At 31.1% G+C, this 25,978-nt stretch overlaps 2 protein-coding genes across 5 annotated transcripts in view; both read right to left on the bottom strand.

Annotated features, from left to right (window-relative positions):
* The window catches only part of LOC136977859 (papilin-like), a 108,218-nt gene extending 86,506 nt beyond the window's left edge, over nt 1-21,712 (bottom strand). The window contains exons 1-8 of one of the 3 annotated variants that reach the window (XM_067273448.1): nt 21,559-21,712; nt 16,203-16,266; nt 14,036-14,211; nt 13,792-13,852; nt 13,590-13,692; nt 12,991-13,124; nt 9,167-9,290; nt 4,642-4,722 (exon numbers count right to left, since the gene is read on the bottom strand). In XM_067273448.1, the coding sequence (XP_067129549.1) occupies nt 4,642-4,722; nt 9,167-9,290; nt 12,991-13,124; nt 13,590-13,692; nt 13,792-13,852; nt 14,036-14,211; nt 16,203-16,266; nt 21,559-21,605 (790 nt within the window). In that variant the 5' untranslated portion in view covers nt 21,606-21,712. Of the gene's footprint in view, nt 1-4,641; nt 4,723-9,166; nt 9,291-11,385; nt 11,559-12,990; nt 13,125-13,589; nt 13,693-13,791; nt 13,853-14,035; nt 14,212-16,202; nt 16,267-21,558 lie in introns of those variants that run through there. The other 2 variants (XM_067273446.1, XM_067273447.1) reach the window with 2 other exon arrangements.
* Nucleotides 21,713-23,498: 1,786 nt separating this feature from the next.
* Nucleotides 23,499-25,978, bottom strand: part of LOC136977857 (transcriptional adapter 2-beta-like) — a 57,030-nt gene continuing 54,550 nt past the window's right edge. For both annotated transcript variants that reach the window (XR_010881134.1, XM_067273444.1), the window contains exon 16: nt 23,499-25,919. Coding sequence is in view for 1 of the 2 variants with exons in the window: in XM_067273444.1 (XP_067129545.1) it covers nt 25,894-25,919 (26 nt within the window). In the remaining variant the exon portion in view is untranslated. The remainder of the gene's footprint in view (nt 25,920-25,978) is intronic.

Raw genomic sequence — 25,978 nt, 5'->3', positions numbered from 1 at the left:
CTTTTTAAAAGAAACTTAAAAGATGAAAAGAGAAAATTCCAAAACCAAAGAAGCTGGATGTTTGTCGGTAACAACGGAAATTCATATCTGAAGAGGAGTGACTTTAACTCAATTAATAGAAAAGAAAAAATTGTGGGATATAAATGATCAACATTCCAAAGAAGTTCATTATTTGATTGGATAAATAATAAGTGTAGATATACAGCTCTGTTGTGTCTGATTTAGGATGTCAAAGATGACTAAAAAAAATCTTCCAAATTACAATATTCCCAACAGAAAATATTTTTCTGAAAATATCATTCCTGACATATTTCAAAAAGTTCAGTCAAAAATTCAGAAAGCTATTGATGATGCAAAATATATTTCTTTAACTGCTGATATTTGGACAGTAATTACAAACAATTCTCCTTTTTTAAGTGCAACAGCCCCACTGGTTGAAGGATGATTTTCAGCAAAAAAGAGCTGTTTTGCAAATTGTTCCCTTTGAAGGTTTCTACAGTTACACGAATTAGTGAACAGATAAACATTGTTCTTGAACAGAATAAGTTGACAAGTAATAAGATATTCTTAGTACTGAGAGATTCTGGAGCAAATATGGTAGTTGGAATCAGAAATTGCAACTTAGAGGGCATTATAATGCTTTACACATACACTGCAATTGACACTAAATGAATGCATATTTTATACAAAAAATACACTTACGTAAAAACCAGATAACCGGAGTGGTTAGTATTCGTAAGTGTATTTTTTGTATGAATTTCCGGTGTGTAAAGAAGATTGAATGCATATTTTCTCAACAAGATGTGAAAACTATAATCATAGTTAATAGAAATTTTGTCACACATTTTAATCATTCTGCTGTAGCTGTAAGCAAATTGGAAGATTTGCAAGACAAGTTAGGTTTGCAGAAACAAATTAATTCAAGATGTTTCTACTTGTTGGAATTCTACATAGTACATGTTGCAAAGAAGATTGGAACAGCAAAAAGCTCTTGTGACATATGCTATAGATAATAAAATTCCTATGTTGAGCATGTATCAGTGGTCTCTCATTGAAAAAAATTGTTCTACTTTTAAAACCATTTGAAGAAATTACTGTGGAAGCCAGCAAATGAGAAACCATCTCATCTTCAATAATTCCCACAGTAGAGACTCTGAAATTATTCTTATTATCAAAAGCAAAGAGCAGTAGTTCCTTTAGTGGCATTAATACCACAATAGGACTAGAAAATTCAATAAAAAAAGATTTTCAGCATATATAGAAAACAAGTCTTTATAGTTGTCATCTTTATTAAATCCAAGATTCAAAATGAAATTTCAAAAAAAATATGGTAGAGAAAATAAAAATATGGACAATAGATAGCTTAGATGATGTTGATAATTCAAAATCTCAAGATGAATTAAATTCTAAAGCTTCTACTTCTGGAGATGATCAAGATGGAGGAGAATCTCTAAGTTTTTCTAATTTATTTGATAAATTAGCTTCTGGTAAATGAAAGAATGAAAAAGAGCATGTTTATAAAAAAAAAAGAAGAAACGAAACAAATGTTTTGAACAAGAATTAGAAAAATATTTACATTTACCTCTTATACAAAGACACAGTGACCCATTTTTATGGTAGAGAAGTTCAAAAGAACTTTTTCCTGATTTGAGCAAAATAGCTATGAAATATCTAAGTGCCTCAGCATCTTCCATTTAAAGTGAAAGAATTTTCAGCACTGGAGGTAACATTTATGAGCCGGCAAGAAATAGGCTGTCCTGAAAATGGTGAAATTCTCATGTTTTTGCATTACAATTTAAGGGTTTTAAAGTTTGAATATTAAATTTTTATTTTTTTATATATTTAAAGTTTATACTTTAAATAAAAGAGACAGTTTTGATTAGGTTATATTACACCTTATAATATGTATTGATAGAAGGAATAATTTGAGTAGAAAAATTTTTTAATATTCAGTTTGTCATGTAATAAATAATAAATATATAACAGAAATTTATTATTTTTTTATTACTAGCCTTATATATAACATTCTAACAAAAATATTAAAATGCAAAATTGGCTGATTATCAAAACCAATTAATCGGAGAAATGGCCGATATGGCCAATTACCGATTACTTACTGATTAATCGGTGCATCCTTAGTCCTGACAAAACTGTCATTGTTCTTTTTATTCACGGGAGAGGTTTGAGAGGCTTTTCTGAGCATCTGAAAGCTCTCTATGATAAAGGGGTTTTTTTTTTTGATCAAGCATCTTGGGGTTTTGCTTGACTATAGCCTTTTATGGATTTTTCAACTTGAGATGTTGCTAGATTAAAGTGACCAGATATGTTAGGTTGAAATGCGGGACGCTTCTGTGTTGTAGGAGCTAAAAATGAGGTGGAGCTCCAACATACATATATATAATAATAAAAACTAATTCATTAATAAATAATTTAGTAGAAAAATATATAAATACACAAATGCATAAATAAACTTAAAAATAACTCTTTATAGAAAAAATTTTTTTTTCACAACTTGATGGCACTGTGTGTTTATCTGTCATGGTATGCCTAGAATGGCAACTAGGGGCGCCCCTAGATATTATTTAATAGAGTACCTAGATATCAGAGTAGCGACACATGAGTCATCGCCGCCATGTTCTGTCGACTGTCATCACGTGGTCTATGGGCTTACATTAAGAAATGATGATTTTTTTCAGTTTAATAAAGCATTTTATGAATAAAATGCTTTATTAAACTGAAAAAAATCATCATTTCTTAATGTAAGCCCATAGACCACGTGATGACAGTCGACAGAACATGGCGGCGATGACTCATGTGTCGCTACTCTGATATCTAGGTACTCTATTATTTAAATTAATAATAAATTCAGTATATTATTATTGCAGTAAGAATTTATTATTGATATGAAATTATTATTTATACCATGGAATGATACTGTTGCTTCTAGAACGCCCACAAGGGGGTGTCCTGGGTTACTAGTAGTAAAAGAAAACGACAACTTTGGGCTGTTGAAAATGTTACATGACCAAATGCGGGACACTTTCCGGGACGGTGTTCAATGCGAGACTAACAACCCAAATCTGGGACAGTCCTGCACAATCTGGGACATCTGGTCACCTTATGCTAGATAAAGCAAAGTGTATCTTCTGATACACTTTGCTTTATCTAGAAACATTTCAAGTTGCTAGATCTAGCAACATCTCATGTTTCAGACTCCAGGATTTGGCAAGAATGCATGCCAAATCCTGGAGTCTAAAACTTTGTGTCCTATTTTGGATTTTTACTATGGTGGTTCTTCCCAAAATTACCCATTTTCTTTAATTTGGTGTCCTAGGGTGTTTTGATAAACTATCAGATAAAGTTGCATAGTTTTCAGCATACTATACTGCCTTGCTACTACAGAGGCCAAATCCTTAAAATCAGATGATTTTCTTTGATTCTGAGAATAGGGTGAACTTTCATCTACAGAATTTAGTCTAGTTTACAGATAGATTCAAAACTGATAGTAGCTATAGGGAACCTGATGATGACTATATTTAGCAGTCATCCTCAGGTCATAAGTGTTCTAAAGAGAACAAGAATTCAAACACAAAGATTTTTTTTAAAAAATAAAATATTTCATAGACAATTTTATAAAATGTTTTATTTTTAATCATTTATTAAATATATTACTAAAAATTTCTATAAAATGGATTATTAACTACAGTATAATATCATATATATTAATTAACTTATTCAAAATTACTTTAATGCACCTTATATATTACACATACAATTCATTATCGTACAATAGAAAAAGATGAATCTACAGAACGTTGTAATATAAAGACCTTATATCTTAACACTTTACATACCTATTCCAATAGTAGAGTCTCGGTTATTTGTGAAATGAAAATAATTCAATTAGAAATCTGCTTTGATTAGTGAAAAGATTAAATAAAAAAAATTGACTGAAAAATATTTTTAAAAATAATAATCTTCTAAATTGGATATAGAGTTGAGTTTTATAGATAGTGTAAATTTCAATTAAGTTAATTGTAAATAATTGCAATTATGGTTAAAGTGTACCTAGGTAACTCAATGGCAGCACTTCGGTTAGGTTAGTTTGGTTAGGTTAACTACGTTTTTAGTAGACGTTTCCTTTTTTCTTTTGTTCAAAAACTACCGTGAATCAATAACTAGTGATGTTAAACACTGGGCGACCTGCCAGCGGCTCCCCTCCAGGAGGAGTCTGTCGGGAGCACAAACAGTCGGAAGTGCCGCCATTGGGGTTACCTAGGTACACTTTAACTGCAATTATTTATAATTCCATCCCCAAAATAAAAAAAAGAAAAGTATCCTAATATAAAAATGATTTTGCAGAAATAAATATCAAAGATTATTCTTAAAAACATGATGCTTTTACTAAGTTCTAAATAAAGATACTTTAAATAAAAATACCTTGATGGAGAGGCAGCTTGGATAATCAAGACTTGATTAACCGAGACTCTACTTTTGATTCTGAGTGTCAATTCTCATTACTTTTCAGAAGCCAAAGTTTATCATAAAAGTAAAACATTGAAAATCATTATATAATATACAAAATGTAAAAATTATTATTATTAATTTAAATAGAAAATAAAGTTTACTAATAATTATTACCAAAGTAATTACTGTTTGGAATCACTTCTTCAATAAGTATGGATGTTGCAAATGGAGGAATCAAGAGTATGTCATTGTAACCTAAAAAATACAAAGAGAAATTATATTTGAGATTAGAGTTTATCCAATTATTTATTACATTGTAAAGGGTTATAATAATACTAGCAGATAGGCCCGGCGTTGCTCGGGCAAAAGTAACGATAGCGAAGATTAAGATTATTACGTTATAGTCACAAAAGAAAAAAGAGTAATTTCATCAACGAACTAAATATTTCTAAAGAAAGGTCGAATTTGAAAATCGAATGTTCTAATACTGTTCGATTTTCACGACGTGTTCTGGTTATATCATTCGATTTTCATCGAAGTTCTAAAGAAGAAAGGTCGAGAAAAACCGAACTAATCCGTTTAAATTTGAAAATCGAATGTGTTCTAACATATTACTCTTTTTCTTTTTCCTTGTTTTTTCCAGAGCCCGTAAATCTTGCATGTCGCTTTCTCTTGTTCTCCATTGTTAACACTTCTATTTGTAACACTTTGTTACACTTGTTAACACTTGTTACTTAACACTTCTATTGATACTTAACACTTCCGTTGTTACTTCACATTTCCATTGTTACTTAACACTTCCATTGTTGATGGAAGTGTTAAGACTTAATCCTCTCCCTCTCCCCCGTGGGGAGGAATTTCGAAAAATCCCTTCTTAGTGTGCGTTCTCGTGACATACCCTAACTGCGTACCAAATTTCAAGGCTCTCCCACCACGACCAGGTGGTGACCACGGGAGAGTTATTATTATTATTATTATTATTACTATTATTATTATCATCATCAACTCGTCTCGATTATATATATAGATTAAATCAAATTAAATTAGTTTTTTTTCATTCACAATATAATTTGGTAGATAAATAGATGTAAATAAATTAATAAAATATTAGCAAAGTAGCATCAAAAATAAAAAAAGTTTTAATGTAACTTTATTACACTAATAGTAGAAGTATTTATAGATCATCTTTAAAATAAGTAACTGCAGCTACATATTTCTGCTAATGCTTGTATCACTTATTAAAACAGTCTTACAGCTCATTCTGAATTACCTCTTTGAGTGCAATTGTCATAAAACTCTTTACTCTCTTGCTGATTTGATCTGCAGTTTTTTAGTAGATTTTTCATAACTTTCATATCTTCACTAAATCAGCTAGATTCAAATCAGTAGAAGAGATGAAGTGCTGCAATAATTTCACTCAGAAAGTAATGCAGAATGGGCTGCAAGACTGCATTAATAAGTACATTAGCAGAAGTGCATAGCTGCAGAAGATGCTTATTTTGAATGTAGTCTTCTTTAAATATTTGTACTATTAATGTATTAAAATTACATTGGAAGTTCAGTTTACTTTCGACTCTACCTTGTAGTTCTTTCACCCTCCAACTGGACTTAATGTATAACACACCTCTCAAAAACTCACTAAGAGCTAGTGTAGTGCTATGCCACTATTGTTGCTTTTATCATGTATATATATTTCCTTTTATTTTGTGTGGGGTGTTACTATTTGTATGTTAATTCACGTTGTGTATCCGTTTTGTGCCTTGGTGGCACCTTTTCCATGTGGACTCTATTTGATTGGGCATGTAGTGTGTCACGTGTGGAAAAAACATACTTCTGGATGGTGGGAGATATAAATTGTAATGTTAGCACCTAAGGAAAGGCTTTTTTTCCTTTCCGTTGGGTTATCTTTGGCTACCTCACCTAGGAACTGTTTTCGTAAGAGGTAAGGTACTATGACGGAGATCGTAGTCAAGTTAGTGAATAACAAAAGGACTTATCGAACAGTCTGAGGGAATCTATGTCCATCCATTAAGACCAAGAGGATTCAGCCAAGAGTGTGCTTGAAATGTGTGAGGGAGTACCAGTTGTCGTTATTCAGACTATTATTTTTAATCAATATTAACCACAACCCACGTGTGGAGGGTGTTTGTGATTAGTGAGTTGTTCTCAACGTGATTTGGAGCAATTGTGTGTGTAAGTCATGAGAGGTTGAGGCCATTGTGTGTGAATGTTTCGATCATGTATATATAAATATTTATCATAATATTGCTGCGAGGTTATCATGTTACGCGTATTGGTGTGATTCGGTTGTGGATTGTATTTTCATTTTCTTATAATATGTATATGTGACCACTTTACTTTCCTATAGTTATATTAAATGGTTTTTGTGTCTTAACCATGTTAGTCTGGTCTGCTGTTAAGTCCTCAATTCATTACCCATTCTACATACCCTGTATATCACAATATGCCAGGGTGTCTACACTAGTGTCAGATTTAAAGCATTAACAAATGCTTTTGGGCTCCTTCTGAGCCCTGCTTCAGATTTTCTGCATTCTATAAATGGAACACATATAGAAAAATGATTTAAATTTAAATTCGATCAAGGTTCTATACGTGTTCCATTTACAGAATGCAGAAAACCTGAAGCAGGGCTCAGAAGGAGCCCAAAAACATTTGTTAATGCTTTAAATCTGACACTAGCCCTTAGTGAGGTTTTCAGAGGTGTGTTATACTATACATGAATTGTTTTTAAAGTAATATCTTTCATATCATAACATCATCTATCTGAATACCAACATTTTTTATTGATTTATTTAAATTCAATTAAATATTAATTATATTCTTCTCTCTCTTTGTTTTTATTTATAAAGTTTGTTGAATAACAAAAGAAAAAGTTATTATTATTACTGAAATTTTAATTGCAGTTAATTCTTTTCACAAAAAACTTCTTACCAATTGTTGACTATACATTTTTATTTAAATTATTCTTTATACAAACTAATAATTCTTAAATTAAAAAGATGAGAAACCCAATTAATAATTAAAAAAGTATCTTTACTTATTTTTATATAAAAATAGTATTGTAGATGGTATTACCATGATATCTTAACAAAATTACAAATAATTTTAAAATAATTTATTAATAAAACAATAGTCATGCTGATCATCTAACTCCTTTCAGGAGAAAATGTTTGAATTGAAATAATGACTTCCAGTTTGCATTGGAAGTTTGTATGTAGTTAATCAGGGCCTCCTGCTGCTAATCTTTCCATATCTGGTCTCGGCTTTCATCTACCTAACTCCATTCTCGAGATTAAGGAAGGACAGACAGCAGCCGATAGTGGGAATTTGTAGGTCTACAAATTTTTTCAAATTGCAGCCCAATTATGTATCCCAAATGACTTAACAGCAAATGATGTGCACACAATGCCATTTTCACTCTTAGAAACCTTTATACCACAGCCGTTTTTTACTATTCTTCTAACGTTTTCGGATTATTTTTAATAACCTTTTTCAAGAACAACTATAATCGAATGTTGCCGGAATGTTTGAAATTCCGGCAACATTCAATTGTAGTTGTTCTTGAAAAAGGTTATTAAAAATAACTGAAAACGTTAGAAGAATAGTAAAAAACAGCTGCGGTATAAAGATTTTTAAGAGTGTTTATTTATATTTGTACATAACACAGTCATAGAAGAATTTAAATGCCATTTTCATCAATTACCTATGTTTATAAAAATGAATGTTTTTAAGCTATTTGCTCCAGTATTGAAATTTGGGAAAAAGATTTATTTCTGGGAATTAAATAGAAATAAAGAGGGCATGGGTTTACTGGAGATGGTATTTTTAGAAAAGAACATGAAATGAAATGTTAAAGTTGAAAATGTAGAAAAATTATCAAAATGGATAATAAAGCATATCTTTTGAAGTTACTTTGTTAATCTATGATGACTGTGTGTAGAAAACTAGCAGAAATTAATGAATAACAAAATATACAATTACATAAGCACATTATCATATAGTATAATAAATTATACTCATTAAAATGCACTTAGTTATCCATTAAACTTATTTTTAAGAGTGATATGCATAGGTAGTTTCCAATTCCTTTAGGTCCATGTGTAAATAGTTGGTATATCAAAATAGCCTTATTAACATTTATTTTATTAATTTCATTAATTTTCTAAAATTTTTTAAATCAAAATTTCTTTTTTCTTCTTATGGCTATGATCTACAGCTCTGATAATGTCTCGACCATCTCATTCAGAGGTGTAATTGTACTACTACTCACAACGGACCTAATCCTGTTGTAATGCTCATGAATAACAAAACACAAACGTATCAATTTTAAGAAAAGGCTATTCCAGTTTATTTTTGACATTTCTTTATCCTCCCTCCCCATCATCACCAATAATCAGAAATGAAGGTACCTCCTTTCGTCTTATGTTATCAGACCAGAAGTTAAAACCACTTGAAAATAACAAGAATTATTTTCAGATAATTTTGCGATAACTAGGAAGAAAAATAAATGATGGTGCAACCTTATGTCATCAATGACTCACTTTTCCTCTCTCCATATCAGCAATTATCAGATACAAACAAATCTTCTTCCCCATAAACTGACTGATGTAATACTTGAATAGTCCTTAACTAAATTTGTACCAGTATATATATTAAATCTATAATGTTTTATACAAACCTGTGTTAAAAATTTCTCTATCAAATATTCCACTGATAACATGACAAGAACTGTCATCTCCTCCACAAATTCCACACTTATCTTCTTTTGCATCTGATCCCAACATCTTGTCACATGGTAAAGGCTGAAAGAATAAATTTTGCAATGTGCATTTGTAATGTGGATTAATTTACAATAGTATAATACTATTTAAGGTTAATGTTACCTTAGGTAGCCAAGATAGCAACTCGTCTCTAATTCCAGCAAGGAAACATGGGACGCACGTTCTAACCTAACCTAACCTATTCTAATAAATTACCATAATTATTAGCAACCAAATTATTAGAATAGGTTAGGTTAGGTTAGGTTAGAACGTGCATCCCATGTTTCCTTGCTGGAATTAGAAACCAGCCGCCATCTTGGCTACCTAAGGTAACATTAACCCAATTGAATATTACAATAAATACGCCTAATTAATTAAAGACTCATTGATTTAAATTTATACAGTTACTATAAGAGAATGATTATAATCTGTTATTCCAGCTCCTTATATTATATACAAAGAACATACTAAATAATTCTGCTTTCTAACTATCATACCCTGATGATGGTGAGTAGTTGAAGCAACTAGTGCTCAGGCTACTCAAACATTGAGGGCAGAAATAAAAAAGGTGGCACAGTATTGAAATTTTAAAAGAAATTAATAATTTTTATATTTTCTTCAGTGGCATGCAGTGAAAATTTTCAAAAGCGACCAGATGTAAGAAAACCCATTTTTCATACATAATAACAATCATTATTGGCTGTACTATAGATTACCAGCTATAGAATTTCGGAACTTTAAGTATATATTTGAACTTGGGACCGAGACGAGTTCAACAGTACCCTACTTTTGGACCTGAGACAAAAAATAAGAAAGTCATCATACTTTTTAAGTTATATTTTTTTAATGCTATCATGCAGATCGCACCGTAGTTGCTAGTACTGCCATCTTGCAGTAAAGTCTGCAAACCATGACGTCAGACTATGGTCATCTCCCGGAGGGATAGGTTAGGTTTGTTGGACAAGCCGTGATAGCAGCGCATAATACTAGCCAACTGTGAGAAATAGAGAGCTTGTTGGCAGCTGAGGGGCCTACGGCCCCGAGGTCGAGGAGCACGAGGGTGTGTAAAAAGGACTTAACTCCAACCGCAGATGATCAGTGTGCTCATAGATCAACATCTGCCTCTGTTGAAGGTATATATGGTTGACTTGCTGGACTGCCTGTTAAACACGCGATAGGCTTAGTGGAGAGAGCAACGCAACTCCCGATCATCGCACAATCGCTGAAAAAGTATGATAACTTTTTTATTTTTCATCTCCGGTCCAAAAGTAGAGTATCGTTGAACTCGTATTGGTCCTGAGTTCAGATATGTACTCAAAGTCCTGAAATTCCATAGGTGGTAATATATATTATCGCCTTATTATTTAAACACCCAGAAAAAAAATTCATTTTATTCTCATATTAATTTTACTTTCCTAGCTCTGTTGTATATAACAGAGGGAGAGTATGGTCGTCGGTCAAAAAGATGATCCCCAAACATTTTAACATTTTTGGACTCAGGAGATCTTAAAACCTTGAAAAATGGGGAAAAAAAGTTGGGATTTTTCTGTACGTAAGGATGTTAGTGTGTGTGTGTTTCTGTGTGTAGAGCATAGGGCATGATTTTGTTCACCCAATTTCAAACTTAATGATTCCTGTACTTTTTGTCAAAAATTTCTGCAAATTTTTAGGTAGGTTTGTTTATTAGGGGGATTAATGCATTCAAATTTTGGTGATTAAAGGTCGAGGTGGTGGGGAGATAAAGGGGTTGGTGTATATCTCCAGTAGGGTCGGACTTAACAATGATTTTACTAGTTATTAGATTTAACAATTTCTCATACCATCCCTACCCTCAAAATTAAATTTTTAGCTATTTTATAATAGTTAAAAATATAAAAAATTGTTTTAATAAAATATGACAATAAATGGTGCCACCAAAATTTTAAATGTTGCCAGGAAAGTTGAGCAACTCATTGCCGGTTTATTTTTCTTGAAAACTCAAGGCTCCAAACGACATTTGAAGTAGGCGAGCCAGAATACAGCAGGGAAATTGTTGATTGTCTTCATTCAACTGTGACAATTCACCTAGATCAGCTGCATTATGATTCTCTGTGAGGGATCTTCCATATTGAATTCAAATTTTTCTAATCACATATACCTTCTTTTAAGTAGATTTGCACTTTAGATGAAAGCTTTTAATTGTTTTATGATAATAGAAATATGAAAATCACAAATGCAATGTCTGCCTGCTAGTCCTGTCGACGAGTCAACTAAAGGAACCTTGAGGGGTGTTCAGACTGGCTCGTGGAAGAGTTGAACTTAACATCATAAAGGAGGGGAGGCCGGATAAGAAAAATACGCGAAAAAATTCATACTTTTCAAATGAAAGGTTTTAAACATAAACGCATATATAAGGATATACAGTATAATAAGGAGTTATAAGGATAACATGATGTCCATAAATGATGTCCACAGTGGAAGGAAGAGAGGGGGTTACGCCAGGTCGAACAAAATCGGACAAGGGAAAGGGGAGAGGTTGAGCTTCAGTGGACGCTTGTTTATTTCATTAAATTTTATGCAGTTTTGGGAATACTATAGATTGCACTCTATGGAATTTCGGGACTTTGAGTATATATTTGAACTCAGTGGACCGAGACGAGTTCAACTATACCCTACTTTTGGACCGGAGGCGAAAAATAAGGAAGTTATCATACTTTTTTAATGCTATCATGCAGACGACACCATAGTTGCTAGTACCGCCATCTTGCGGTAAAGTCTGCAAACCACATTAAAAAAAAAGCAGTGAAAGGCAAGAAATTGCACGAACAGTCAGTCGAACGCCACTTCCTTTTCTTTTCTTTTGTTCAAGAACTAACGTGAATCAATAACTAGTGACGTTAAACACTCAGCGGCCTGCCCTCCGGGAGGTACGAACAGTCGAACGCCACCTAGTGGAAAACTCTAAAATGGCGTAGAATGCATTGTGAAAGGCAAGAAATCGTATATACGATGACTTTCTTATTTTTCGTGTCCGGTCCAAAAGTAGGGTACCGTTGAACTCGTCTCGGTTCCCTGAGTTCAAATATATACTCAAAGTCCCGAAATTCCATAGGTAGTAATCTATAGTACAGCCGCAGTTTTTGCATTTTATTATATTTCAACCATTTTGGTCTGCAATAAAAATTGCAGACCAGCATCAAAAGAACCTTGAAAACCAAGCACAAGACTAGAAAAATCATCTGAAAAAAATCCAGTAAAGAGTTGACTCACATTCCAGGCAACATTTAGTGGCGCCATCTATTATCATATTTTATTAAAACAACTTTTTATATTTTTTAACTATTATAAAATGGCAAAAAGCTTAATTTTGAAGGTAGGGGTAGGTTTTATAAGAGATTGTTAATGCTAATAACGTGTAAAATCGTCATTAAGTCAGACCCTACTGGAGATACACACGATCCCTTTATCTTCCCATCACCTCAACCTTTAATCACCAAACTTGAATAGCATCAATCCCCCTAATAAGCAAACCAACCTGCAAGATTTTAGAAATTTTCGACAAAAACTACAGGAGTTATTAAACTTCAAAGATGGTGAACAAAATCGTGTCTCCCCCCACACACTAATATCCATACATATAGAAGAAAAAAAAAAAAACACAATTTTTTGGAATTTCTCGACGTTTCAAAATAATTTAAAGATTTTAACCCATTAAAAAAGTAAATAATAATATTGATCAAACCTATTTATAACTTTAACATACCAAGCATATACCATTAACACATATATCAGTAGTTCCATCGTTATGGCATAAAGTTCCGTCTATAACTCTTCGAGCTCTTCGATGATAGTATCTTGCACCTTTGGGCATACAATTTAGTTCACATGGATTGGGCGCTAGAAAAAAAAAGAATTTCAATTAATTAATGTGATATTTATATTAATTAATTCTTCTCGAAGTATTTTAGTAATGTATTGCGCGGAATGTACACGAGTTTATGTGATTACGTGCAGAATACAATGTGAAATACATTGTTATGTCTTGTCTTTACGCCGTTGTTTTTGAATAGGCTATAATAAAATTAAAACAGTCTTCTTGTTTCAATTTTATTACATTCAGAAAACAATTTATTTCTATTGTTATATAGAATCATGGATCACTTAGAATTCAGATTAATTAAAATACCGAATTAAACTTTATTTATTAAAATTTATAAATTTGCCGAACATTCTCATATCGAGCCAACTTTCTTGTTTTTAGAATTGAGTATTTTAAGCATGAAAGACAATAAAAATTCGAATAATTGACATTAATAAAATATGTATACATTTTTGTACGAAAATATAATTAAATTAACGAACCGCCATAAAAAGGAATCCAACTATAATATTTTCCTTCAAAAGGGATACTGTTGAATCGGGCACATTGTTCCGTTCGGAAATCTCTCGCATTCGGTGGACAATCCTAGAAAAAGTTAAATAATAATTTCACTTTTATTTATATAATATAAATTAATATTACATAATTGCCACTGCAGACGATATTTTAATCTGTAAAACTTACCTGAATATTACAAGAAAAATATTTTCTAGAAGGTCCCACGCAACTATGAAATCCACCTACCCTACGATATAAAATTCATTTTTTTTTTTTTTTAAATTCCATTACTATAATTTACAATTTCAAAAATTGTCTAAGGTAAAATTACGAATAAAACTTTACTTAATGGCTAATGAAGACGAACAATCTAACTTAAACTTTAGATAAATCTGGCGGGGAAATTTCTAGTTAATGTGGAAATGCTTACCGATAATCCATGCATATTCTGGATTGGAAGGAAACACCTCCACCACACGTTCTAGAACATGTACTTCTTATCGTCCACGGACCCCAAGGACCACTCTCGTCTACTTTCGTATCCAAACCCAAAACAAAATCCGTCGGATGATATAATTGCCTTTTGTTTCTATCGGCAATGGCTAACTGTAAAGAGAAAAGTAATTAATAATTATAAAATCTATGCCTTTATAAAAATGAATATAATTTAATTAATCAATAGCATTATTTATACATTTTCCGTAATGCTAAATCAAATATAGGTATCACTAGTATAACAAGGTAATTACGTTCCGAAAAAGTGCCGTGTTACTTATTTGTGGTTTTGCCTTTACGTACGGTACGTCATACTGATGGTCTATAAGTCTCGTAGAGGGGTTTCTGGATGTGTATCCTATGTATTTGCTTGTTTTGCTCTTTCTTCCAGATCTAAATTAAGATAGACACTCGTACGGTTTCGCCATTCGCTAGGGTGATTAAATCGACGAAATGTGTCCTCGCATTGCTGAATTGGTCTAAGGTTATTCTCAACCCATACGGATTGTTGTTGACGGTGTTGACAAACTGCTGTATGTTTTATTTTTCGTTCCATATGATTAATACATCACCAACGTAACGTTTATATAGTAAAATGTTATTTTAGATTTTTGGAATAAGGGTACTCTCCATACTTCTTAGCACTAGCTGGCAAAGTAATCCTGCCATAGGACTACCCATTGGGACACCTCTTTTTTGCAGGTATACCTCGCCTTCAAAAGTGTAGCATATTAATTGCGCTATCTCTTTCAAAGTTTGGATATGGATGGTCTGGATGCCCTGCCCTTCTACGCTTCTACTTAATTAAGTAAACTATCGTGACAAGGTTGTAGTTTAATTGAAGGGTATAAGTTTTGATGGTCTAAAGCAGATATGTATTCATCATCTGTTAAAACTATTTGCCTCAGTTCTTCTGCCAATTGTGCTGGGTTATGTATTTTACAATAATCCAGTTCGAGGTTAATATATGAGATTAATATGGCCTTTAATTAACTTATAATTTACTATAAAATGCGTCATTATGTGACGGTATGTTGTATCATGTTCACCTACGTCATTGGGAGGCTTGTTTGGTTATAAATTATAGGAATAATGTTTTTCTGTCGACATCATAACAGGAATAACATCATAAATCCTTATGACGTACCGAATTATGACGACGTTATTCCTATTATGATGTCGACAGAAAGACATTATTCTTATAATTCTGCACATCACAGAGATGTGCCTAATTCCTAAGTCAATGTCGGGAATCAACCGGATCAAATTCTTCGTTCCTTAGCCAAACGTTTTGATAGTGTTAGACATTTGCACACGTTCTTAAAGTCGAAGTTGACGTAAGTAAACCTTAAGCTAAAAACTAAATCTAAGCAAAACTAAGCATAAAGTATGATGTTTCTTTACTTAAATGGAATATTACAGCCAACTTTACGTAAAAACTGACTATTTTTAACTGGCATCTTAACACAAACTTCTTAAAAAACTTATTGAAACTAAAGATACTTTTCCAAAGTTCGAGTAAGTTTTAATTTTATGCACAACTGCTCTTATATCCGCTTTTTATTCTGTTCTTCTCGCTATTTTTTAACGCTTTCTAACCTAACAACACTAAGAAGGCCTTTTTATGTACGTTTACGATAACGTGAATGATAAAGGATGGAGTCCGACATGTCCACAATAACCCACACACAAAATTTTCTCAGCCAATTGGAATTCGAAGCCCAGCCCTTCAAAGATACCGGCTCTGGGAAATTAGGGTTTGGCTCCAGATCGGAAACCTTAGGAACTTTTCATGGGCAATCTCTTCAATCGTGTAGGCTATGGGGCTGATCGAACTCGTGGTAAAAATTGGGAAAAAAAGATCAAAAAAAGAAAAAGACAAAGTTGGAAAATTGATATATTTATTAATACTTTGTTTGATTCGGACAGCGGGTTGCCCACCCCTGCTTTAGACAATGAAAACTATTTATAATTCTAACAAATTCTTCTAGATCTATACCTAGATCTAGAATATATATCTAAGGAAATTAAATAATATATTTTATTAATCTACATTGATATATAATAACTTAAAAAATATATATAAATAAAATTATTTTTACCTGAACTTCCCACGATCTGCATACATTTATTAAGTTTAAAGTCACTGTTGTCAGCAAGAAAATCCTAAATTAAAAATATTAATATTAATAAATTTTATATTTAAAACATTTTAATGTGTAATTAATTATAATTCGAAAGTAATTAAAAACATAATTTAAGAAGAAAATGAAAAATTTTATGTTGTTACATCAAATGAAAATCAACTTGTTCATATAAAATTGAATGTTAATAATGATTTACAGTAAAACCTGTGTAAGGCCGCGACTCCACTAGCCGTAAAAGGGCCGTAAAACCCCTCACCGTAAAAGCGAGTTGAGCAGTGTTCAACTCGCTTTTACGTTGATTTTACGACCTGCTCAGGCGTAAAATATCATGGTCACGTGATTAAAAGCTTTTACGGTGAGGGGTTTTACGGCCCTTTTACGGCTAGTGGAGTCGCGGCCTAAACCGAAATTGCACAGTGACGGATATTTTTTTTCCGGTTTGGCAGGCTTTCGTTTTGAACAAGTTTTGCCTCTATGTCCTTACTTTTATCCATTTCTGTTTGTATCCTCATATACTGTTTATTAATAGGACTTATTACTTTAGCAAATAGAGGAGATCTTAGTCAAAAAAGTCAAAAGAAAATACCTTTATTTTCACCTGTGCATTCTGTTTTTGTACACTAGGAGATAAAAGTATAAAAAATATGTTAAACCTATGCAAGTGCCAAAAGTACTCAACTATAAATCAAATGTACAATACGTATAAAAAACAAGGTAATAGAATTAATGGTTAATGTTACCCCATGGTTCCAAAATGGCGGCTCGTCTCTGATTCCAGTAAATAGAAAAAAGGAAACAGTGGGAACGCACGTTCTAACCTAACCTAACCTATTATAATAAATTACCATAATTATTACCAACAAAATTATTAGAATAGGTTAGGTTAGGTTAGGTTAGAACGTGCGTCCCTACTGTTTTCTTTCTTCTATTTACTGGAATCAGAGATGAGCCGCCATTTTGGAACCATAGGTAACATTAACCGAAATAATAATAATTTAGGAAGAGAAATTCACCAATCATGGAATAGCATCATTTATAGAGAGAGTAACGTGTAGAAAGGCATTTAAAGAGGAAGTAAAAGGGGAAAAGATTATAGAAAAAGAAAGTAAGTCCAATAGAGACAAATAACAGTGCTAGATAAGTAAGTAAAGCCATTTTTTAATAGTTTTTTTTTTTTAAAGAAAATCTTTAAATACTGAATAGATTTTATCCTTTTATACAGGCGAATTTTAAAAAAATAACATTATGTGAAGAACTCTTTTATGGATACTTTGTGTCTATATTATCTATTATTAATACACCAATATTTTAAATCCTTTAAATTCTTATTAGAATTTGCGAATTGCATGATTTCGGCTAAGTCAATTGACAATTTTGCTTAGCAAAAAATTTATTTATTTTGTTATATAACAATATAAGAAAAATGATTGCTAAGAATTCTTATTTTCTTTCTAATAATGGCCTTTTATACAGTGCATTTTCTGCCGTCATTTTGATGGCAGTGGCCGTGGTTAAAAACATGATTTTGGTGGCGTGGACTGGCCGTTATTTCTTCAGGAACATTCCTTTTTGAACAGCATATAAAATAACCTCCGAACAACGGCCACATTTTATCTTCCCGTCAGTGGCTGTCGTTCAGAGGTTCGATTATATACTTTATTGATAAAATGTTTTTTGAATAAACGTGTAATCAAAATCGGTGTTTATATGAAATATAATATAGATATATATATTTATAATAATTTTAAATTTCGTTTATTTTCGTAAAAAATTAATCTCTGTCGATATAAAACTTTAAAATATGTTGTCTATTTAATTGTTTGTATCAAAGAGACATTAGCTTCTCCTCGTACTCAACAGCATTGACAGTGAAGCCACATGTAAAGGGGCAAACGTGATAAATGGGTTTTCTGCTTTTGTTATAAAATATAGCTAAAATCCGAAATTATTTTCCATTATAAAAATCGGCGTTTTTCTCCCATTCTTTTATTTATTTGTTTTCTCCTTTTAAAAAGTTAGAAAAGGACATTACGCTATTTATTTTTGATATATTATTACATATTTGTTTTTGTAACTTGGTCTTTTATATTCATAGGATATAACAAAATTAATTTATTGTTTTGGTTACTGATAAATGGCAACTCTACCAACAGCTCTAACAAATTTTTCAAATAATTAACTTGTTTATTAGCCTAAATGTAACCTAATAAAAAGAATTTTTCTTTATTTACTCCAAAAAATGCCTTTTTATAACTTATTAAAATTAATTAGCAGAAAAATAATATAAAATTAAATATATAATCTATTTGAAAGAATATTTTTCATATTTCTTCGAGTACATAATTGAAAGTACCGTATACATACAATACTTATTTATAGAATAAGTATTGTATGCTACAATGTTACATTTTTAAACTTATCGATTTTACGCATTTTACATTAAAATATTTATTAATATATTTTAACTTATTGAAGAATTTTCTATATATTGTGTATAAGAATTTTAGTGAATATCTGTTTTCGCTTAAAGAATCGCCATCTTAAAATTCGGCGGCGTCATTTGTTTATTGCTATCATACAACGGATTTGATTAATATGTAATTATACAGGGTGTATCAGTACATCGGTTACAAACTTTCGGGAGAGATAGAGTACACCTAGACGATGGGAAATCACATAGCAATGCATGGACGGAAACGCTTTCCTGGCGCGGTAGTGACGACACAATGGCGGGACACAATAGTGATCGGGCGGAGTGATCCGGTGCATTGGCCCGCTCGATCGCCAGACCTCACTTGCCTTGACTACTTCCTCTGGGGGTACGTCAAGGCAATGGTGTACGAAACTCCAGCTAACAGTGCTGAGGAACTTGTTGCACGCATCGTGGCAGCTGCTGGAGAAGTCCGGGACACGCCCGGTATTTTCGACAACGTTAGATCTTCAATGCGCCGGAGATGTGAGGCCTGCATCACGGCCCGGGGTCGTAATTTCGAACGCCTTCTTTGATTTTTGCTGTACTAAGAATAATAAACATGTTTTCTCTCCCTGTTCGTGTCCTTCCTTTCTTGTGTTTTGTGTCGTCACTACCGCGCCATGAAAGCGTTTCCGACCATGCATTGCTATGTGATTTCCCATCGTCTAGGCGTACTCTATCTCTCCTGAAAGTTTGTAACCGCTGTACCGATACACCCTGTATATTATATTATTATTATTTTTTTTATACTATTTTTGCCCTGTGGCCATCAAGGGAACTTTTTTTTAATACTCAAACATATCCGGAATGGCTCGTGAAAAAAACACTGTAAATTGCTCGCCCGGATTCGAACCCGGATGCCACGGAACGTTAAGTCGACACCTTTTAAAGCGTTAATGATTTATTTTGAAATTTAATATGATTAAATGCTTCATGAAATTAGAAATCATAAGAAATAATATCATTGAGATTCGAGAGGAATTTGAATTGCCATTTATAGATACAAAACAAAAATAGAATTTTAAAATTTATTTTAAGGATTCACTTTTCCTAAATTTAATAATAAATAGAATTATGTTTTATTGTATATATAGATAAATTTATACTTCTATACAGCAAATACAAATGAATATACTTGATTTCTATTTATCAATACAATATCATAAAATATGTAATCATTCAAATCAATATCAGTAATTAAATATAAATATAACTTAAAAATGTATTAGAAACCATATTTCACGAAACAAACTGACAGACAAACGAATGGACGAAAAGTGATAATATTTTTACATTTTAAATTGGTTTTGATTGGTTTTCTGACACAAGAATGAAACCACTGTTCAGTGGCAAATGGATAATACCACCGAATAGTGGTAGTTGGCGACCAACTACCACTATTCCCGCCTGAAAATGGGCTGGCCAAGCGAAGTTTTTCATGTTTTATTCATGTGCCTAATATCTAAATAGGGACTAGTTCCCATAGAAAGTCCTCCAGGGAGGCACCCCTTTGGCAGATCGCTTCAAATGTTGCATTGCTTTATAATCTATCCAATCCATCTTTGACATAAAACACCAGAATATTATACGATAAATCTTAATTTTGCATATTACAAGAGGGCTCGATCTCAATAAAAGCCGAAAGATAGGAAACGATGCCCTAATTTAAATCTATTCATGGAAAAATCACGAGTGTCCAGACCGAATCCTAAACAGACAGATTCTTCGTAATAAACGAAATATTTGAACATATTTGTAATATTTCAAATATTAATATGGATTTCAAGAATGTAGTAATGGCGGTTTTTAGGGTATAGAATATATAAAAGAATCTTTCGTTTATTGAGAATTTTAATGCGTAGATTAATCGAAAAGTTTTTCCAAGTCAGGAAAGGAACAATTTTATCAAGAATATTTCCTCTGGCCCCAAAGAACCCTCTTCCTTTCCAGATTTGTTATTTCCGTTGAAGCAATTAACCATTATGAATCACTCGAAAGAAAATTTAAAACTATAATTATGAAAAATTTTAAATCGAACTTTTACGATATTTTTCAATCAATGAGATTAGATGTTGTAAAATATATTTTCATTATTTACGTGTCACATATACGTAAATATTTAGCATAACATTGGCGAGTTAAACGGAGCCAAGATTCACACAAAACTTTAAAATAAACTACGCTAATTTTATAATTGTAAATGAACTTAAATGTCGAGTATATATGAAACTAATAATACAAAATTAACGATAAAAAGGCCTACTAAATTATTTTCTGCAAACAAACTATTAATTTGTATTCCCTCATAGATTTATGGAATTTATTAGGAATTAAACTCGAAATCTATCCAGAATCTCGCAATCTCAAAGTTTTCGTGAATAATTGTGTTCAATAGAATTGCTAACAGATTCCAATTGGCTCGAGCTTGCCGTAATGGACAAAACTGAGCATCTCCATGTAATCCATATATGTTGGTGCCACACGAAATCCTATCGATTTTATCTAGTAATTCTACGGATCTTCAGACCCTACTGACTATTAGTAGTAAATCTGTACGAACGAGAGCAATTTTGCTCATTGTGAACGACATTTACCAATGTAAGGAACAATATCCTAATCAAATTAGGCACGAAAACAAATGGAACTCGAATCCGGACGCCTATCGCACTAAGACGATACCTTATAGAGCGATCATTTCGTATATTATTAATAAAAGTTTATAAAAGATATAGACTTTCGACTTCCTTAAAACAACTTATATACTATATATATGCTATCGATACACGATCTCGAACATACTCTATCCACTATATTAAATTACAGTTAAAAGACTTTTACCTGATGGCAGAATTTCCTTCCATGCTCGAAAACAGTGAGAAAAGCATCGTCTGAATCCTACAAAGTCTCAAGCATTCTCCCAATTAGTTAAAAGGGTGTGAACTTCCTTTATCGATATAGGAAATTAATTTCCGATCTCCACTTCCCGAAATTTGTATGAACTTTAGCCCTCACTGATCCACTTTAGTATAGTAATTCTCAATTATCTTACTACAATATTTATTCAAACGCTTTTAATTATTATTTATATTTTACATTTGATGTTTTTTTGCTAGATAGAGCTTCTTCCTTTCAAAGGTTATCAACATATGTTTAATAAGTTGAATAAATTTATATATTAAATTTATTAATGCCGGTGTGTAAAGATAAAAATATATTTTTTAAATGTATTTTACAAATGGATGTGGAACACATCTCTAAAGTTATTACGTAACAAATGATTTTATTTTGATTAGGCCAAACTATAGCCTACTTGAATAGTTAAATGTACCAGTTGCTTATTTCTAGTTATCTCGTGTTTTATATTTTTATTTCCTTTCTCGATTGTAAATTTTCTTTTCATATAATTATTCTTTATTTTATTGCCGATTAAAAACTAGGTCTTGCAATATTATAATATCGAGTTGTTTTAACAAGACATTTAAGATTAGTAATAATTTTACCATTGTTTTTAATAGTTATACTGCACAGTGACGAAAGAACAATGTCTATTCTCTTAATAAATAAAATTCGAAGTATAAATCTAACTGTATTGATATTTCGACCCAAAAATATAAGAAACTAATAGTATGGAGGCAGATTATCGTCCTCATTTTTATTTAGTGTTTTTCTTTTGCATGGTGAAATTTATACACTACTATTTTTTTTTTATCTGTTTAAAAATATTGCAAGTATGTTTCTGGTATTTGTCTCTATGCTCGGTTTATGCCTCAATGAAAACGGTAATTAGCCTACATAAAGAATTTGATTCTTATTTTATTGCAATTGGTGCCTATCTTAAACTATAAGGTGGGTGTGGAGCCTGTTGGTACTCTTAAGAAAACGCGCAAGAAGCATTCAAAATTCCTTGTGGCACGCTTCCAGAGAAGGTTGCTGGTCATTAGAATTCGTGGATTTTTCAGTTTTATAGTGGCAAACGAATCTGCTCTTATAAGGCTACTTAGTAGTCACAAATATTTGCAGAACTTTTTACTCCTTTCTTCAATGTAGGAGCCCACCGACTATAATATCGCGTACAGTACTGTACATGTAATTAAGAGAGAATGGGAGGGTCAAAAGTGCTCAAAAGCTATACACGCAATCGGTGGCCTCTTAATTTCGGCTGATCTTTCCTCTCTAAAATATTCAAAATAAGTATATGATTTAGAAACTAAATCACTTTGGTAGACTTTACATCATAAATGCAGGAAACCTACATGGGTTACAATTAAGACTATGAAATGGTATCCCGTTTTTTTGACTTAGTGTAAATATTTACTTTCATTTTACACACAAAAATTTAGAAATTAAAAAATTAATTATATACAGAATATGCATTTAAAGTCATTTAATTATGTACAAAACTGTACAAACTACAAAAAGGAAAAAAAAAAAAATGTAAAAAATAAAGTTTTATATAACAGAAAATAAGAACAAAAGTAAATTTAAAAATTTACACATTTTTTTTCATTCACATCTATTCAAGAACAAAATTACAATAAATGAATTTTTAAAAAGATGAATGAAATTACTGATCCGTTTTTAGAGATAAAACAATAATACAAAATATTTACATTTTGTAACATTTACAGAATTTTAAATTAAAAACAACATGGAGAGACTTTATTTATTTATTTTATAAAAGTTGTATGAATGTTTTGTATAAAAAGAAGTAGGAAAAATGAAAGGCATCTCTTCCTTGATTACTCATTTTCATTATTATTATTATTTAACTTTCAATCTGTTTGTACAAAAGAAATTTATTCTATTTCATGCTTTTAAAAAAATAGAGAAATACAAAAAATTAATATATTTTCTGATTTTGGCACACCAAATTAATTATTTGAATCATTATTCTAGCACATCCATATTCCAGAAAACTAATGAAAAAAAAAATTCCAATTTCAAAACATTTAAAGAAAATAATAATCATATATATTATCTCACATATTCATAGTATTAAAATACAAGAATATTCAAATATAAAATTATGCAGTTAAGACTTAAATTATTCCTAAATATTTAATCGTAAATCACATTTTAATCTAACTTCACTATGCTTTTCGTATCTAAATATGCTGAAAACGCATTAAAATTACAAATTTATAAATTAATAAAAAGAAAAAATTTTAAAGGGCATTTAAATTTCAATTGAATAACCTGAAATTATTGCAATAAATCCAGAAAGAGTGAGATCTGCGCAATCAGAATATGGATTTTGGACAATCCAAATCCATTTTCTAGCCTCCCAACCTTTATTATTCCAGATTTATAGTTACAATTTAAGGATAATCATCATTATTTTTTTTTTTTATAGACAAGTTCACTATTATCCTAAAAAATTCTCGAAAAATAATTAGATCACACATTCACATACTTCAAAATCAGATCGGTACAATCGGACTCAAATGTTGCAAGGCTGTCTTAACAGAATAAGATGTAACAGTCATAACTATATAAAAATATCACTGTGTTCACTAACTTCTAAATCAGATCCATCAACAAACCCTGATCTTTAGAAACTCCAATCAAATAAACAAAATAATAGTCTGGGAAAAAAAAAAATTGTATATAATACATATGAACTTGTGGACAGAGTATATCATTGTAATTTCTACAAACATGTTTATCACTAATACTTCTGAAGGAACAATTCTGATATTCAACATGGCATATTTATAACAACTTGTATTTGCACTAATTATTGGAAAAATAAGTTTATCGGCACAATATGTAGGATATATTTTGCTATTATTATTTTGATGTATGGAGTTCTGTGGCTACTTCTTTCGAATATATATTATAATTATGACGGCATTTTGATTGTATAATAGAAAAACATGCTATTTTGCCATGTTGAACACAGTATATTCATTCATCTGAAAGCAAAATATATTAATGGAATAAAATAAAAAATATACTTTGACATTTGAAATGCATTATTATTTTGAATTGGATGAAATGAGGCACAAGGTAAAAATCACATTTGAAAAACGATAATGTAGTATATAATAAAATATAAGTTTCAATAATATATATATATATATAAAAAAAAAAAAAACTATATTGTAAATAAACATCGCTGGGATCAAATGGAATTTATCCAAGAGTTGTTCTACATTTAAAACAACAAAAAAAAAAAAAAAAAACGTTATTCATAGGCAATTTAAAAAATATATATAATACTATTAAACAATAACATTTGCCTGCGAATATTACAAAGTCCAATATTTCAAACATTAACTCTTTTGACAAACTTTTTTTTGTTGCAATTATGTATGAATGCAATCAATCGATCAATCAATCACATGAAGAAAAATAATAAATAATATAAAAAATTTGTTACTACTATACAAACAGTTTTATTTATAGAAAATGCAACGAAGAATAAGAGATTATGTAACTAAACTATATCCACATGATAAACGCATGCCAATAAATTAATTGTGTGAATGTTTGATAATGAATAAATGTCATATTTTTACAATGACTATTTACAATTGTTAAAAAATTATTAACTTTGGTACAATAAAATGTCACATTTGCTTGAGGTTGACTCAAATGGAATTATACATTTTCTCTCAGCTTCATAAATAAATTATAGCTTTTACACATTTGATTTCTTCTATAATCAGAGTTCAAATTCATTCCATTAAGAAAGTTTGTGAAACGAATCAGACAGGAGGTTAAGTACATAAATTTTCTAAAGATCTGATTTGAAGTAATAAAAATCTTTTCGATTCTTTAAACAAATTAATGTACACCATTCATTCTCATATAACAAACAATTTTATAATTTTATAAACAATTATACAAAAAGTTCACATAATAAAACCGATTTGGTGTCAAACAGACAACGTACATTTTGAAATGCATTTGATATGGAAAACAAGAATCTTGGCTGCAATGAATGTAAATAGGCACCTATTTAAAGAGGTATTTCTTTTTTCTCCAAGATTCTACCATTTTAATTTATAATATAACAGTCACTTTTTTTTTTGAGCATTATCCCACTCAATATATATATAATATATATATATACATATATATATATTACAGCGACTTCTCTCAACGTTTTTGCTACGGCAACATCAATTCCGTTATCATAACCGATTCCAGATCCAGCTGGACAATTTCTTACCCTGTTGCTCTTACACTCAAATCTATAAAAAATATCATCGTCGTCATTAAATCGCAATTATAACAAAAAAACTTTTTCAAT

This window comes from Centruroides vittatus, unplaced genomic scaffold, assembly GCF_030686945.1.
Source record: "Centruroides vittatus isolate TY-2023 unplaced genomic scaffold, ASM3068694v2 contig_480, whole genome shotgun sequence".
Lineage (NCBI taxonomy): Eukaryota > Metazoa > Arthropoda > Arachnida > Scorpiones > Buthidae > Centruroides > Centruroides vittatus.
Note: the sequence above shows the minus strand (reverse complement) of the source record. Positions and strands in the feature narration are given on the sequence as shown.